Source organism: Cyprinus carpio, chromosome A23 (assembly GCF_018340385.1).
Source record: "Cyprinus carpio isolate SPL01 chromosome A23, ASM1834038v1, whole genome shotgun sequence".
Classification (NCBI taxonomy): domain Eukaryota; kingdom Metazoa; phylum Chordata; class Actinopteri; order Cypriniformes; family Cyprinidae; genus Cyprinus; species Cyprinus carpio.
Window position 1 is genome coordinate 4788522 of NC_056594.1, and position 19075 is coordinate 4807596.

The 19075-nt window shown below is 39.3% G+C and overlaps 1 protein-coding gene across 1 annotated transcript in view; it reads right to left on the reverse strand.

Moving 5' to 3' along the window:
• Window positions 1–10251, reverse strand: part of LOC109051259 (bone morphogenetic protein 7-like) — a 49595-nt gene extending 39344 nt beyond the window's left edge. Inside the window, exon 1 of the mRNA XM_042712715.1 lies at window positions 9506–10251. Coding sequence (XP_042568649.1) covers window positions 9506–9905 — 400 coding nt within the window. The 5' untranslated portion in view covers window positions 9906–10251. The remainder of the gene's footprint in view (window positions 1–9505) is intronic.
• Between the last annotated feature and the right edge of the window lie 8824 nt (window positions 10252–19075).

The window sequence follows — 19075 nt, forward strand, 5'->3', positions numbered from 1 at the left end:
ACTTGTGACATCTCTCTACGCCACATCAGCTCATGATCACTTTAGGACTAAGACCTCCATTGGACTGAAGTCCTAGAATTCGAATGGTGCGTCATTAACTTTCCATGACAGAGCTAGTTAATAGTCCAGGATGAATGATAAATACAAGTTTATTAAGAGCAAAACAAAGATATGATGTGTTCACTTGTGAATGTGCATTGAGTCAGACACCTTTTAATGACAGCACACTGCTAATCCTAACAAATTTACCTATTATGTCATGCTTCCCCAACAAAGCCTCTTATTACTTAGCCGCTATAAAACATTACTGACTGCCAGCCACGAGTCTGAGTGTCCGCAGAGATCTAAGTGTGTGTGTGTGTGTGTGTGTGTGTGTGTGTGTGTGTGTGTGTGTGTGTGTGTGTGTGTGTGTGTGTGTGTGTGTGTGTGTGTGTGTGTGTGTGTGTGTGGGTAGAAAGCAATGTCCATGTGGATTACCCATTGTTGTAGTGAGACTCAAGAGAGTTTGTGCGTTAACAAGAGACTCACTGATATAGATATATATAGATATAACACACACACAAACACAGACATGTGTCTGCTTTCAGCAAACCTCAGGAGACAGCTCTTGTAGACTGAAGGTTAAAACAGTTTGACTGTCATGTAGTAGAATGTCCAGGATTCTAATTTATTCAAAAATACATGCAATTAATTTATACAATGAATTGAATACACCTCTATGAGTGTCTAAATTAAAATCCATTTATATATATATATATATATATATATATATATATATATATATATATATATATATATATATATATATATATATATATATATATATTTTAGGGCATAAACCTAAAAACTGTCCTAAAATCATAATGTAATATATATATATATATATATATATATATATATATATATAATGTAGTTAATAGGTAGATTTTTTTTCTCTCTCTTTTTTTTTGGGGGGGGGGGTAATATGTAATAAGTTTTTGTAATTTTTTTGAAAAATATATTCAAAACCTTTAAGTAGTTTAAGTAGATTGTCTTCTGTAGAGCTGCTTATAGCTAAATTAAGATGATTTCATAATTTTGATAAATTTTGCACTATTGAAATAATCTAAATAAACACTGAATTGACTTGAGCTTTAGTGACACTATTATCTTCTGTAGAGCTGATTTATAGTTGAACTGAGTTTGCTTCATAACTAATAAACTTTGTAACATTTCACACTGTTACTGAACTAAACCGAATTGTATAATGACACTATTGTGTTGTTTATAGAGCTGCTTTCATAATTCTGTATTTGTTTCATTAATACTGTTATTTTCTTGTTTATTACTGTGAAGCTGCTAGGAAACAATCTGCACCATATAAATCGCTATATAAATAAATGTGACTTGACCTGACTATTTCTTAATCACCATTGTCCGTTTCCTCTAAACATCTGCAAAGTATTAATGGTAAAGCACGCAAGTTCATTCACCTTTATTCCCCATGATCGGATGTGTGGCTCATGTTGCCAGGAGCGGTGATTTTTATGAATCCTCCAGAGACTGTGATGTAAATGTGACCTATTACAAGAACAGGAATCAATTAGAGGCTTAATAACTGAGAAGCCCTCGCACAAGTGTGGTATTAAGTCTCTCTTCCTCCCTTCCTCTCATCTATATATCTATCTATCTATCTATCTATCTATCTATCAGAGATTCCACTTGCATGCTAGCCAGAGGATCGCATGAGAGCGAGCTGTGACTAACGCTCTCAATAGCGCATTAGCGAGTCTGAGAGACGGAAAACAGACCCATAAAAAAATTGATGGGGTAATGACGTCTCTTTCTCGTGGCAGGTAGCAGACAGGCCATTTCCTCACCCGACGGGACTCTCAGCACGGGGTCGGCTGACGTGTGGAAAGTGTTGAGGTGCGGTTGAGCTAACGGCGGGGGTCAGGTCAGGTCAAACTCATTTCACCCCTCTCCATCTTACTCTCAGACTGCTGGAAGTCTGAGCGCTCGCAGAGAGAGGCAGTCTAATTCGTAATAGATGAGATCCTGTTAAATCATCAGGACTCATTTCTGGTGGAAGTCTGGTTTTGACTGGAATATTAAAATGCACCTGGATTTCGAGGCACTGCAGGTCGAAGCAAAATTCTAGGTCTGTCCCAAATCCCAGATAGGCACCCATCTGAATTTGAAGGCGTTTCAACAGGAAGACAACATAATTGTGATGACTTATAAGATTCTTAACTTTAAACATTAATTGTAATTAATTGTGTTTTTACCAAACATACTTGTAGTTTATTTGACAGAGAAAAAGTATTGTTGAAAATAGTTTGATATAATTGAAAATGGACTATCTGAGCCAGTATTTGTTCATTCATGTATGTTTCGAGAGATGAAAGTGAAAAGACAGTAGTCATTTTTTGGTGAACTGCTTCTTAATGTGATTGTAGTTGAGAACTCCAACACACTATTTTCCAAAGAAATCTTCCTCTATGCACTAAATATATATATTTATGTATGTAAGAATGTATTTATTTATTTTCATATTTATTTATTTTTTTTAGATCAGTGGATCTCAATCTTTTTGATTCGAAGCCCCAAGTGTCCCCGGCCCCCTAATTGAGAACCACTGGCTTAAGAGCTGTTCACATCAACATCAATGTCGATGTCCAGTGTGAAAATTCAGTGTGATTAAAATTTTGTATCACACTTTATTTCTTTATTAAACTCGTAATTTGCTGCTTATTAATAGTTAGTAAGATACAGTAGTTGTTAAGTTTAGGTATGGGGTGGATTAAGGGATCTAAGACATTAATATGTGCTTTATAACTACTAATAAACAGCCAATGTTCTAGTAATATGCATTCTAATAAGCAACTAGTCAATAGTGAGAACTGGTACCTAAACTAAATTGTTACCAAATTTTCATTTGAATAAACTGCTGTTAATGCATCTGTTCAGACCAACATTAACATTCACATGCTATCAACATGACAGATTTGAGTGATTCCTATTTCTCTAATCGCACGGCGATGAAAACTGGCCAATCAATATGATTTGCACTTTAGGTCACATGTCTGTTATGTAAAACTATGACTTAGTGGCACTCACAAACAGGCTATTTTGCTTAATGCCAGCGAATAACAGGTGGAGGAAGAGTCCAGAAGCGGTTCTCTAGTCTCTGTACTCTTGTAGTGTTGATCATAGTGACATGTACAAAAACAAGTATTGTTTTACTTTCTTTTCTGTGACAGTCGCGCAGTCAGACTGCATTGGTGTGAACAGGCTTTTTAGACTTTGAAATCAGTGATTTATAAAGATCCATTAAAGTTAAGTCTGTTTAGATGTAGAAAGCAGGTCAGCTCAATGGGTTTTGGAACAGAACTTCACATTCTCTGTGTTACTGCTATAAAGTTCTGGTGTTCCAGTGACCCTGTATGAAAATTAAGTATTGTCTGCATTTGTTTTCATCCGCAGAATATGGGCTGTCACAACATAGGAAGAAATAAAATGACTACACAGCAGGTCCTTCTTCCACGCAGTCCTGCATTTCAATCAGAAGCCCCTCGCTTCTTTTATCTCTCCCACCCATTTTCTGCACAACTTTGCCTCCAGTGCCTCATTCTCGTGGCTTTTTGCTGCTCGGCTTCCATGAGGTGAATATAAAGGATGACTCCTCAGAGGATATTCTAGAGGCCAGAATTATAGTTCTCTCATTGGACATGCCTTTATGCGTCCTGACACGCTAGGATGGGGACATCTCACCTAAAAATGTAACTCTGACATTAAAGGAATGAACTACAAAGTGGTCTGACAAACTCAGTAAAAGACCTTGATATCTGCCCTGCTTTTCATGAACAACAGAACCCCTTTGAAAAAGATGTGTGCTTAATGGTATTGCACGTGCACTTGTTTACATTTTTTAAATCTATTGCAGATAATATAATACTACTGAAATAAAAGGCCACTAAGTGTACTTAAATAGAGTTCACTTTCATGACTTTGTCAACACACATAAGTACACTTTAAAAAAGATCACTTTGTTATAATAACATTAAAAGTTGTACTTTAACGTTCCATTTAAATCATTGTTCTAATAATGTTTATTTGCACTTTAAAGTACACTTATTTTGATGTGTTGACTAGCATACTAAAGCATGTAAAGTACTTAACTGTAATGTGTTATGTGATAGTACATTTTAACTTAATATATTTTTAAAGTACTAAATTGCATTTTCATTACAAATGTGTAATTACAAAAATACACCTGACGGCAGCCATTGACTTCCATATAATTTTTTTCATACTATGGAAGTCTGTGGCTACCGTCAACTGTTTGGTTACCAACATTCTTCAAAATATCTTCTTGTGTGATCAACACAAGAGAGAAGCTCATACAGGTTTGGAACAACTTGAGGGTGAGTAAATGATGACAGAATTTGAAATTTTGGGTGAACTATCCCTTTAAGTGGATAGTAAAAAGCACTCTTAAGTTCAACTAATGGCATTTAATATAAATTTAATCTATAATATATTTTGATTTAATTGCAATTAACATGCATTAAAGGGTTAGTTCACCCAAAAATGAAAATTAGCCCATAAATTTCTCACCCTCAAGTATATGTATATGACTTTCTTAAGTTCAGCAGTTCCGGGTGGATGACGTATAAGGTCGGCTTTGCGCCGCTCAGAAGTGACGAACGCGGAAGCGCAGGGGAGAGATCAAAACAAAACAACACTAATCACTAATTAGAAGTACAAAACGAGGATTTGTAAAGAAGAATGTCAAAGAATTTCTATATAAGCCAAGAGGAGACTGGTTTTCCCTTGCTAAAGTAAGGAAAATTTGCTTCCTTTTTGCTCCTGTTAACAAACGCTGGTTTTCACGAGACTCACCAGCGCATGCGCAGCATTGACCTCATACGTCATGCTCCCGGAACTGTATACAACTGTTGACGCAAGCTACATTAAAGTGATTATTAAGTTTTGAATATGGATATTTTTTTTTACAAAATTATACGAGGCCTTTGTTCAATCCCCGGAGCCGTGTGAGACACTTTTTTTAATGGATGGGTGCTTTTTATTTCACTTCTTTTGGACTGATGCATGCAACACCTGATGAGTGGCATTAAACAGCTTGAAAGATCAAAGACAATTTTTAATATAACTCCAACTGGATTTGTCTGAAAGAAGAAAGTCATATACAACTAGGATGACTTGAGGATGAGTAATTTATGGGCTATTTTTCATTTTTGGGTAAACTAACCCTTTAACTTCATGTGGTTTTATTTGAGTACTATCTTGCTGAGTGTCTTTCAGAGAATCAACATTTCACACACTGAAAAGCATGTTCTCGATCCCTGGAGCATTCACACACCCTCCGCAGTGTTGACTCGTGTTGCATGCTGTGTGTTGCATTTACATTTTACATACATGCTGTAGGTCATTTACACAGCTGGGCTTTTTACTAAGGTGACTCAGAGACAAAATGTCCCGGTGCCCCGGGGTCCAAAGAAATCAGAGACCCACCCACACTAACATCTCTGTTATCATTAAACCTAACAGAACGAGTCCCTTTATGGGGCAATCGAATGACACAACTAAGACTGGGAGATATACTCAATATTAATGTAATGACATTACAAATAGACATTGAATATCATCAAAAGACAAAACTACAGTATATCCTAAACATTACTCAAGTCACATACATGTAGCTCAGAAACAGCTGGCTCTATAAAACTCTGAACTCAAGTACAAAGCTGTTGCCTCCAGCGCTACTACAAACAGTCACACCTGCGCTGGAATTGAAACACACTTCATCTGACAGACGAAAAGATTCATTCTCTTGGAGCAGCGAGAGACACACACATGTCTGTCATAAATTGTGCCCCGGGCTTATGAAAATTTGTAGGAATAAAGAGGGTCCGGCCATGCCAAACAAAGCTTCTTTAGAGCCTGTCATTCAGCAGGCCTCCCCACTGTGCTTTAGAAGAGTATCTGTGAAATCAGATCCACAAGTGTTGCCATAATATTTTAGAAGCAGCGAATGCCACCCAGCTCCATTCAGAAGGAAAGGCTACAAGTGATCAAGATGAAGGGCGCAAAAAATACAATTTATTTTCACCATATATGAGAAACACTTTGGTCACTTCATCTGAAAATGGTGTATTTCAACTGAAAAACTTGAGTTTGCATTTGTAGGTAAGAAGATGATAAGTTGAAAAAGAGCAGTTAAAAGGAGTAAATCTGTTTTAAAATGTCCATTAAGTTACATTTGCACAGTTTGAATCTATTTCTCTAACTCGTGTCAAAAACATTGGTTGCAACTGACCCTTCACAAAGACCCACCCTCCTTCGTTACTGTTGCTACGTCCAAAAAGCCATGGCGTTCTCATGCCACACATCATGTTCTCATGCAGTGGAAACTGACAACGCACCGAAATAAACATGAATGAACATCAGAAGGTATCTTGTTTGAAGGTATGTTGTTTGTCAATACACATCATCCTGTCTGGTTTGTTTGTCGGACAAAACAGCAGATTCAGCATTATGACTGGCTAAAAGTCAAAAAACAGCTCAAATAATACATTCCTTCTTAAAACCATTGGGAACATAATGGTGTATTTCATAATTTGAAGGGATTTGGGGAAAATCATATTCCAGTAAACATTAAAAACCCTTTAGATGTTATTGGACCGCATATGGTTTCTGTGTGAACTCTTTTTGTTTTCCTTGTGTTCATTTTGCTTATGTAAAACATCTTTGTTATGATTAACTGTCAGGTTTATGGATCACAGATTCAGTGAAGAAAGCAAAACCCTCGTATCGTATGGCATCCATGCAGTGTTTTTTGGGGCCTAATGCAATTTAGCAACTACGTAACCACCACGGGGAAAATTAAGTAAATATATTCACATATCTGCACATTCTTCCTGCAAAATGCCAAAGGGGAAAGTCTCTGTTGACACTGTGTTTAATATAAAAGGTGTGCTGTGGCACTTCAGTTTAGTTGAATAGAGCGGCTGCAACAGGTTGTTTCATTTAAAGCTGGCAGGAAGGGCGAAAGCGGAGCAGAAAGAGAGAGAGGCCCTTAAATCTGCGAACCTCTGTGGTCAAATCCATCTGTGTCAGTGCTTGTCCAAAATAGACACAATACAGCAGTCCTCTGGATAATTACACATTTTAGAAAAAGAAACGCTGTCACCTCCCTCCCTATAGTCATACACTTACTTACACACACACACACATTAGCCTTTCTCAGATTAATCACTTATTTTCATTGTACTAAACAAAATATATTTTGAAGTCTTAATCAGGTTTTAAAGGGCCACTTTACCTAAAAATTTCAATTCTGTCCTCATTTACATCCCCTCATGTCAGTCCAAATCTGATTTTTTTATCTTTTTTTTTTATTATTTTTTACATTGTATTTGACAAAAACTGCCCAAATATCTTCTTTTATGTTTGCATCAGAAAGAAAGTCATGGTTTGGAACGTAATGAAGGTTTTATAGCTTCAGAAGAATTCAGATCACCATTTAACTATCACATACAGTACAATGCATCTTACCAATAAACAGCGATACAAATCACGCTCTTAACAACATGATTACTCTTTTCGGACAATAAATCACACTTTGCATGGCAGTGTTGTGCTTGCATGCAGATGATGACGCTTTAATGAGGAAACTAATAAGCTCGCTGATAAGACAAGTCAGGTTCCTATGAAACATTCAGGCAGGCGAAGTTAGGCGGCGTCACAGATTACACTTTAGGTGGAGGTTAAGATGGATGACTAAAAGCTACTTGAATGGTGGGAGCGTTCATACAAGACGTGTTGCAAAATACCAGAGTTATTACAGTTATTGTTTTATGATAAAACAGTGAACCGTAGCTACCATGGTTCTGAAGAAACGGCATTAATCAAACTGGCATGTATATATTACGTATCATGGTTTGGTTTTACAGTAGCAATGGTAAATGTTATTGGCAGAAACTATGGTTTCCATAGTTAAGGGTCATTCCATTGTCGCTTTTGAATGCAAGTATATATGTGAGCGGCCCCATAGGCTTTCTCACTGCAGTTAAGCAAACGAGTCATGAGACGTACGTTGCACTTAGCAAAACACATGTGCCTCTGTCAGCTGATATCATTACTGCAGAGAAAAAAAAACTGAAGATAAAGACACTGTTGAGCTCCCAGACAGCCAACTCTGAACACCTGAACATTATCGGAGGACACAGCTGGCACTGAGACAGCAGACGCTTGGGAATGCGACAGAGTTTTATTATCACTCCCCAAAACACACAATGCAAATATAGGTTTGTGTTCACCAGCATTAGAGGCTTGGAAATCATGCCAAGGTTAAGACTTTGCACAGATAAGTGGCCTAATAAAATCAAACAAACAATGAAGGAGAGAACTATGCGTGCTATTTGGCCCAGGAACAAATAAAACATCTAAGACTCCTGGGTGGGGGGGTCCCCCTTCTTTGGCCAGTTATTATTCACTCAGCCCTATTATTATCTGATTTCTGTGGCAGGTCTTTCCTGTCGATGTTAAAACATGAAGAGACAGAGGATCAGTCTGAGTTTTGGCTTTTATTTGAACTGACTATCAGATAGAATGGAAATATAATCCCCATAATAATGTTTCACATCCAAGCGCTGCAGTTTCATTAGTTGCTCTTTGCCTTCCAAAATAAACCACATCAGTTTTGCTATTGGAACCAAGTTTTGTGACATTGTCAAGAACATCTAAACAAAGTCTTAAAAGCACAGTTATGAAGATTTCAATTGTTTCTTGTAAAACTATTACCCCAAAATATGTTGTTTTTCTAAGTTTTAACCCACATAATGTTCTCAATGATAGGGTGCAATGGGGCCAAAAACTTCAAGGATGTAATTTTCCATCAGCATTTATAGTAACCGTAGCATGGTCTCATTGATTTTATCAAACGGTTACTACATATAAAAACATTGAGGGCACAAACTGTTATTAGAATGTTCGTTTTTCACTTTTATTAAGCAAACTCATGAGGGGCCTCAACAAAAATGCTGTGATTGGTGAACAGGTGTTTCGCCTCACAGCTGTTTCAATATATTGAACAGCTGGAAGGCTGTGTTGACCAATCAGAAGCAAAGACCAGAACTATCCGTTTTACAAACAAAGATTTTTGACTTATGAGCTGATCAATCAGAATCAAGTAGTCTATTCCAGAACGCCTTGTAATAATGTTCATTAAATGGACATTTTTTGTCAAAACTGTGTCCAAAAGTTCTTAAGTGCTTCTTTTTACTCAAATTATGCAACTCCATTAAATATTTTATATCATAACACTCATTATTAAATGCATCTGCACAGTAATCAAGATTTTATGGATTTTGAATTCATTTTAATATAGCCTAATATTGTTTTCAATATAAGCATCATAGGTGGGGACAGTTTCACTTGGCAAGGTTAAAATTTGACATTTGACATCCAAGGACTGTCAGTGCGCGCGTGACCATCTTACCTAGATTAACAAAACTCATGACCATGTCCGCGTCGTTCAGAAAGTTGTTGTCCTGAAGGGTCGCGATCGGCGGTCCCTGAGTGGTGAAAACGGGCTTGTAGGGGTACGAGAAGCCCTCCTCGTCTCCCTCAGTGGACATGGCATTGTACAGATCCAGCATGAACATCGGCGCGGCGTTGTGCTTGCCGTGGAGGTGCGGCCGCGGCCGGTGCGGTAACCCGAGGATTGACAGGATCTCCCGCTGCATCTCCCGGCGCTCCTGGCTCTTCAAGCGCCGGTGGATGAAACTAGAGTGGACCTCGTTGTCCAGAGTAAAGTTTGTAAAGCTCGTGTCTGCCAGGACGCAATATCCCCATACGAGCAACAGAACAAGAGCGCATAAATCCAGCAACGAAACCATGATGAACTTTCGCGCAGAGTTTCACCCAAATATAAATGAGCCAATCCAAATAGGTGATGACTGAAACGTTATCACTGGTATATTTAGTTATTTTGTTCCCACATTTCGCCCTCTCGAGAACGCTCTCGGATTCATTAGCGCACGTATAACCTGTTGCGTTTATTTTAAACCAATCCTTTGCGTTTCTAGAGCGCGCAACCTGTAGACGCACAGAGATTGAGAGTACAGATGGCAAACTGGAGGAGGAGGAGCGAAGCGGAGCCGCGTAAACTCCGCTAACAAAGCGGAGAGTGGGAGGTATGAGAACGCAGACGACTGATAACGGCAGGGCCGTCGGGTTATCTCCGCAGATGCTTGTCTCTGAACTGAAATGATGGGTGGAGGCTGCTTACGCGCTTTATGGATGCCCGTTTACAGAAATGCACCTGCGGCGACAACATTGCCCCGCCGAGTAAAGATATTGCAACATGTCAAGGAGAGTGAATTTTACTGCTGTTATTATCAGCAGTGTTGGAGATCTTACCTGAGGGTAGAGATTACAATCAGAACATCTCAAAAGCAGGGAGGGAACATTAGTTAACACGGTGGCTGTAAATTATGGGAGGTTTGTCTGACCCTATGTTTCAAGCCTACAACTGTCTGAATAGAAGTAAGCCGATAAAATAAAAAATAAAGTGGTATTGTTCAGTGCTTCGACCAAACACTATTGCGAAAGAACCATATAGAAATACTGATATTATTTATCACTTTCTTATAAATTTACACAGCTCAATGAATAGCAAAAACCTTTAAAACTAGTGTAAACAGAGCTTGGCGCTAACGTGAAGGTTAAGGGTTCGATTCCCAAGGAAAGCAAGAGCTGATAAAACTGTGTTGAATGCTGTGTAAGTCGCTTTAGATAAAAACATCAGCCAAATGTGTAAATGTAAAATGTTTTAAAGATAAACCTCAACAGAAATACCTTTATAAAGTTGGCTACGGTGAAGGCTGCTGAATAATTTTACACAGCTGCATGTATACACATGCCTTTACAGCTTGATCCGGATGGGAACACCTTATTCATATTGTAAATGTGAATGGTTCATTGATGACGCTACAGCAAAATTAATTCTTTTAACTGTTAAGATTATTGAATGAAAACTCGCCCTGTCATAATGTCATAACTTGACCTTCCAGTGAAAATGACAGACTTAGTTCTCTCTGTTGACGTATACCGGACATCTCCAATCTTTTAGTCTGTTTAAACTCTGCCCCTGCAAGTTCTCACTTATCTGCCTCCACTTTTGAGTGCACTTCCAGTGTTGCCAAATGCTTTCAATGAAAAGAAGCTAAAGCCTGCTTGAAACGTTGCATGACGTAACTTTTTCCTATTTTAATACACCCAAATTCCCAATAAAACAGTTCTCAATTACATACTTTTATGTTTCTGTTTTCAGATAACATGACCCAGTACGACTATATTTAGTCACTTCCCACCTGCTGCTCTGCACTGCTAAAATCCAGACGTCGTCTGGCAAAATCATCATACACATATGTTAAAGACTATGCTGTGAATTCAGCTGTATTTACATGTGAAATGATAACCAGAGAACAGAGAAAACATTACAAATTACTGAACGTCTGCCTTGTATTTATTTATTTATTTATTTATTATTTGTTTGTTTCTTTGTTAGTAACCAGAAAAGCCCCAAAAATCACCAAATATGTTTAAATATCACCAAAATAAATGAAAGTCGCAGCAACAATGGGAAAGTCACTAAATCTGTTGGCAAAATCCCCAAATTCGCAAAAGCAATGTCCACATATAAAAATTCAACCAACAATCAATGCATAGAATCAAGTCCCAACCAACATATATATTTTTTTCTCAATAATCTGTTACACGTGGATGTATGTCACAATACAGAATTAAATATCTACTACACTGAATAAAAATGTTGTAGGATTTACTTAAAAATACATTTTTATACAGAAATTGCCAGTAAATAATTACAAAAGAATGGCAAGTTACACCTTGAATTAAATGTGAAATTTAAAAGTAGAAAAACTGAAACAGTATTTTCTTATAAAAAGTACTCCAATAATCTTTGTTTTATTTACAACTTTGAAAAATAATTTTTACAGTATGCTTCTGTTTCATTGCAACTTTAAGCTATTTCACCAATCTTCATGTTGTGCTTAATAAAAACAAACATGAAATGAAGGAATATTACATAGTTTGAATTTAAATGATTTCAAATCCTCAACAAATTAACTTGTGATGTAAATTTAAACTACACTAATAGCCTTTGTCTCAGGGGGAAATATAAGACACAGTAGGTTAAGCAAAAGTCTCCATTTAATCTCATAGCTGAGGAACAATATAGGTAAAGAGAACTCCATTGTGATTTATAAATGCTCATAATAACCGAAACAACCAGATGTAGGGACTCAGATGGCGGACAGCTGTTATGTGAGGCCAATCCCACCTGCCCCTCACAGCTCAGCACCTCTTAAACACTAAGTTTAATGCAATGCTTCTGAAGCTCACCTGAGCTGTTTATTCTGTCACCCCGTCACATTAACCTCCAGATGCTCTGTACAGTTAAGAGTCATGTGTAAAAGGAACCATTGCAAAGATATTGCAACAGCTTTGCCTTGAGCACAGGTGTCAGGTACACTCATTAAAGTGGCTTCAGCACCAGGGGAACAGGGCCATCCCAGATGTGAACAGCAGCTGCTTTGATTTAGGCTTTGGGAAGAAAGATGGAGAGGAAGTTGCTCTTTGCTTTACACCCTTTCTTGTGTTAATTTCTCATTTAGGAATACTTTCAGTCCTTTGATTTGCAATGAAAATAAATGTGGTTAATCCATCTTCATTGCACAGAAAGTCAATTTATGCCTCGATCAGTGTTAAATGCCTATTAGTAGCAGCCTGAACCATGTAAACAGCGCTTTCCTGTTCCATCAGATAGGATCAGTGAATGGCCGCAGGTGTTTACATTGAGGCAGCGCCTGATTGAGGGCTTAAAAGAGAAAGACATGGTTTCAGTTAAAACTGTCCTCCGTCCCTGTATGTGGGAGCCAGGGCCCCCGGTCCGTTTCTCGGCCCAACAGAGAGCTGTCATTCTGGGGAAGGACAATAGGAACAGACCCCCCTTTGTTCCAGCTCTGGTGGCCCTTGTGACCGGCACAGTAAACAGCGGGCACAGACTGATTTGCCAGCCTGGATAGCCACACTGAGGAGCTTTTGACTGGGGGAAGTTAAGCAGAACAGCACCCTGAGATCTCCCAATGACTCTCTCTCTCTGTGCACAATCTCTCTCTCAGCCTCACTCACCCTCTTGAAAACAAACTTTTATTACCAGGGAATGTATACAAAAGCCAGGCATTTAAGCAAAGGAGATGGAGAAAAAAGAAAAACAATCCATGGGTGTTTATGCTTATGCTTAAAAGGGCAACATTACTCATGTACTGAATAATAGGGATATACAGGGGTTGGACAAAATAATGTTAGCACCTATTATTCTAGTGGGTAATATAATTTGTGTAAGCTTCAGTGAACAAACAAACATTGCGATTATCTTTTACTTAACATTTCATTGTCTGTATTCTCTAGTTTGTACAGTACAGTATATCAGTGTAGTATAAGTTGTGTTCAGCAGAGTTTAGCACAAGCCGTGAGTGAAATGGGTGATTTGTCAGACTTCCAAAAAGAGCAAATCATGGAAGCCTGTTTAGAAGGAGTGTCTTTAACCTCCACAATCCAATTTTTTTGGTATCATTATTATTGTGGGACACAAAGCATGGCAAGAAGTAATCAGTGACATGGCCGTAAAACCAAAAGTGAATGATAGGAACCGTCGAGCACTTAGAAGGATTGTGTCCAAATAACACTGCTGCAGCAAATTGACAGCAAACCTTAATATTCACCTTAACAACCAAAAAAACAACCGAAGAGAACTTCACAAGGCCAAAAATGAAAGAGCTGCAACTGCTAAAACTGTGAAAAAGATGGTGTCATGATCATAAACCACTGTAGGCAGTTTTGGAGAGAAGAGTGAGAAGCAGATCCCCTTATCTATAAATCCACTTGCACTGTATAGACTCTTAAATCTTAATTTGTGTTCATCTGAAGAAAGAAAGTCATGTAAAACTTGGGAAGCAGTTGAGTGAAAGATGAGAATTTCCATGCCAACATTCAAAAGGAACAAAAACATGAGATAGTAGACTTGTATCACTCAATCACTTGATGTCTCCGTTCCCTCCTTCAGGGAACGATGGTTACATACGTAACCAAGACGTTCCTTTAAGTCGGCCACTTTCGACGTCATATCAGTGACCAACGAATTGGGAATCCCTACCAAAGCGCCACTGGTGCTGCCCCCTTCAAGTGCCCTGCACAAGCCTCCTAACCCCATGTTAGAACACGAGACAGAGCTCATGCCGAGAAGGGCCAGTCTCCACTTTTTCTGCACTACCACTCAGCAAGACTTGGATTACACTAGGAAAGTGTGCCCTTTCCGTTGTAAAAGGAACATTGCAGAAGCCACATCCTCCCCAAGGGGGGTTGTAGGTGGCACTTACGCATACTGGAAAACCCCAATACGGCCTCTCAACAAATGGAAGATTTCAAGGTGGTTCAGACCATTTACAGAGATGGCAGAGTGGGACTGCTGGGGAAAACATGGGCTTAGAGCTATACCGTGGAAGAATACACATATTGGATCCCGCCAGGGTCACTACATATGGACACCCAGCATACTACCAGTTTTCAAGAATACATTGTGTGTAGGCCTGGCGCCAGATGCTCCACCACATCTGGCTTGCTGAGGGTGACGGAGGACCTCGAAGGGGTTTGCCCAACAGGGAACTCACTGGATCAAAATAACAAAATGTGACATAGCAACCCAACACTAGACTGGTGCCTCTCCTTGTCTTTCCCTGTTTGAGGTGAGAACATAAGAGTATACTGGTTCAACATGAAAGCTATAGAATCTAGCGAAAGTGTTGGGTGTCGCCCAGCCCACAGCTCTACAAATATCTGTCAGCGAGGCGCTCTGCACCAGCTCCCAGGAGGAAGCCATACTCCTGGTGGAGTGAGCTCGCAACCTGAGCGGGCATGACACGCCTTGTGCTTGATAAGCCAAAGCGATGCCGTCCACTATACAGTGGGCCATCCTCTGCTTGGAGATGGCTTTCCCCTTCTGGCCACCTCCGTAACAGACAAAGATCTGCTCTGAGGTCCTAAAGCTTTGTGTCCGGTCCACGTACAACCTTAAAGTGCAGACGGGACAGACCAAAGCTAGGGCTGAGTCTGCCTCCTCTGTGGACAGCGCTTGCAGGTTCACCACCTGATCCCTAAAGGGAGTGGTAGGAACCTTGGGCACATAGTCAGGCCGAGGTCTTAGTGTTACGTGGGAGTCATCTGGCCCAAACTCCAGGCACGATTCGTCAACAAAAACTGCCTGCAGGTCCCCTGCCATCTTGATGGAAGCCAAAATGACCAGGAGCAAAGTTTTCAATGAAAGAAACTTCAGCTCAATTGATCACAAGGGTTCAAATGGGACCTGCTGAAGTGCTCTAACCACCAGACATAGGTCCCAAGAGGGAGGGAGGACAAGGAGGATTTAATCTTCTCGACCCCTAAGGAACCTGATGACCAAGTCGTGCTTCCCTACTGTCTTACCATCAATGGGGTCGTGGTTAGCAGATATCGACCCCGTGTTCCAGATAATGACTGTACCCAGAAACGCACGGGTGAAATGACATCTTTAAAAATACGCAACATAATCTTTACAAAGATGCACCGGTGAATGCTCTTTTAAGGAAGTGCTATTTTAATTGTCCTGAAGCACACAGGGGAGATGGCCACCGCAACACTACAGGGGGTACTGCAGCCTGTAGTATTCACCCACTTAACAAAGGATCGACCAGCTGGTGGAGCGCCAAAACACCCACATAGATCTTCATCGCAGAGACTCGTTCAGAACAGTAAAGCTCCTTGGTAAGCAGAATGATAACACCCACACTGCTCTGAAGCAAAAAGCTGAATATGCATGGCATCTGCTGCCCATTTATGCTCACGCTGAAATGAGTGGCAGCTGGATGAAATTATTGCATGCCAATGTGCATTGGCGCATTTAGTTTACACTCGAAGTAGATTGGTCTCTCTGACAATATTCCCAATTCATCAACGTCGAAAGTGACCGACTGAAAGGGAACTCTGGAACAATCTACCTAGCGTTGTTCAGGAGGCAGACACACTTTGTCAGTTTAAATCTAGATTAAAGACCCATCTCTTTAACCTAGCATACACATAATACACTGTTGCATTTCTATAATTCAGATCTGTTAAAGTAATGTTAGGTTGCATTAATTAGGTCAACTGGAACCAAGAACACTTCCCATAACAGCCATAACTAGAAGAATGTCATCTATGCTAATATTAGTTTGTTCATTCTTATTCCAAGGTCAACTGTAACCACCCATATCCAGTCCGTTTCCTGACCAGATGGTCACCATATAATACCCAGATCCAGTCTGTATCCAGACCAGATTTTGGATCAGCACCTAGAGATGACCATGTCAACTAGATGAGCCCCAGAGTCAGAGACTCTGCAAAGACCATTTCAACAAGACGCCCATCGGGACAAGACCATGGGAACCAGACGAGCCCTCTGCACAATCTGACTTGTGTTGCAGCCAGGAATTAAACCACACCATGTTGGTTTCATCTGGCCAGAGGAGAACTGGCATCCCCAATAGAACCTGGTTTCTCCCAAGGTTTTTTACTCCATTTCTGTCACAGAGTTTGACGTTTGGAGTTTTGGTTCCTTGCCTTTGTCGCCTTTGGCCTGCTTAGTTGGGGATGCTTAATTTCTGGCAATACTGTCGGCTTGATTGCACAAACACAATTGAAAAAGAGCTGAACTGGATGATGAGTTCACTGAATCAACAAAGAACTGACTTTAACTGAAAAAAATTACTGTTTTGTTATTGTCCTCTTGCATTACTGACCAATTATTTTACTGTTTAACACTGTAAAGCTGCTTTGACACAATCAGTATTGTATAAAGCCCTATATAAATAAAAAACAAAAAACATTATGAAAAAATGATCACTTGTTGTTACAAAGCATTTTCCTGACAATGCTGGGTCACTTAGCCACCCTGATCACATGAAACAAAAGGAATGAGGCTTTCCTGATTGTTTATACACTATAGAGGACTGGCAATGCATCATGTCTTAAAAGCAAGATAAAAAATCTGTCTGCCTAAGTCATAATCATTTTAGCTTCTCCAGGTTGGAGGATGACGCTGAAATCAAAAGATGTGCTAATACCAGTGTGAAAAAACTTGTACACTTGTGTTCACACTCTCCCACACCAGCTCAAAGGCCTTCTGAAGCATCTCTTCTTTTTTTCCTTTTCACTCTCTCTGTTTGACTCTGGCACCAAGAGTTGGAGACATGGGTCAGAGTAATATTTATTTTGCATGTTGTCTGGTTCAAGGCGGGGGGCGGCCTTTTGAAGGCAGCGGGATGAGAGACAGTGGGGCGGCCCTGTGAAGGATACAGTAAAACTCTTTCAGGGTACACTGACTCTCAAATGAAGTAGCGGAGATTTGGGGAGGGTCGAGCAGGCAAAGCACGTTCTTCCATGCGTTACGAGGTGAGCCCCCCAGCATCATGGCAAGCTGTTAAAACACTGTCGGTCAGGTGGGACTGAGCGATAGCAAAGCTGACACCGCCGCACAAACATATGAGACACAGCTGTTAAAAAGGGAAGGAAGAAAAAAGAAAATGTGCTTCAGATCTCTGTCCTATGGGTTTCTCACATGCGATGACTGGAGTACTACATTTCTGCCGTGTGTTTTACATATTTGTGCAAGATGGCCACTCAGGCAGCTGTTTGAAAGCTTGGAGGGATTCTTGTTTCCGCTCATGTGTTTGTATGTAATTGCATTAGGTCTCTGATCTTTAGTTTCCCATTCTTTTATGCTTTGACAGTTTTTACAAAACAATTTCGACTTTGTATACTCGTTCTTGAGTCTGAACCCTGCGCATTTATCTCTTTCTGGCCTACTTTGTTTTGCAGTTCTTTAAACATTGCTGACTTCTTATGTGACAAGGAGTATATATATATATATATATATATATATATATATATATATATATATATATATATATATATATATATATATATATATATCATTCCATATTTTTACATTGCTTTTTTAAAAGCAATTGTCAAATTGACCAATTTAAGAGCAATTAATCAATCATCAAGTTTATTGTCCTTATTATTCCCAAAACACTCAGTCAACTGACAATAAGGGTGTGCTTAGTATTGTAGTTTGATTCTTTTGGTTCTTTTGGTCCAGACTAAAAAAGATAATAATACATTTAGTCCTGGTTCGCGTAGCATTCACACTGTCATTTTTAACACTGAACTAAAGATACCAAACAAAAGGCATATGGACAACCTGACTGGACACCTTTTGCGAATTTGCAAAACAATGATGTGTGCAAAGCTAAATGTGCTCTTTATATGTGCTGTACAGTGGCGTTTTTACCAGCTGATAGCTCATGAAGAGCTTATAAAATTGTAAAGAAGTCAAAACAGCTGCAGGAATTCCTCTGTTGCTAACAGAGATCTGCTTTAAAGAGACGGCGGTTCAGATGCCTCTAGCAACTGTAATGGGCAACATACTGTAGCTCCTATGACCAGAAGAACCAGGTATGCTTGAGCATTCTTTACGTTTTTGGATCACATCTTGTGACACCATGTCTTGTTTAAGGTTCTTTTAGATGTTTTTTTTTTTTTTTTACAGTGAACATGCAATTTTTATAATCCCTCTTACGCCAAATTTACACTGCAAAGGTGGCACAGAAGTGTCTGAAGTGGCATTTAAGTGTCTTTACACAGACTGTTTAACGCTGCTCGAACGTGGCATAAATGCATTTACACAGTAAGCACTACTATAAAACTAGGGGCTAAAGTGGTTAAGAGAAGGCATAATTTAGTCTGGCTTTACACTGAATTTTGATCAGCCAGAGAACAGCCTTAACTTGTCTGCAAAAACACTGTTATTTTGTCAAAATTATTAACATTTCACAAATTCTGCACGTAAACTTATGACCACAACTATGCATATTTTATAAAGTGGAAACAGTAGGATGGTAGTATG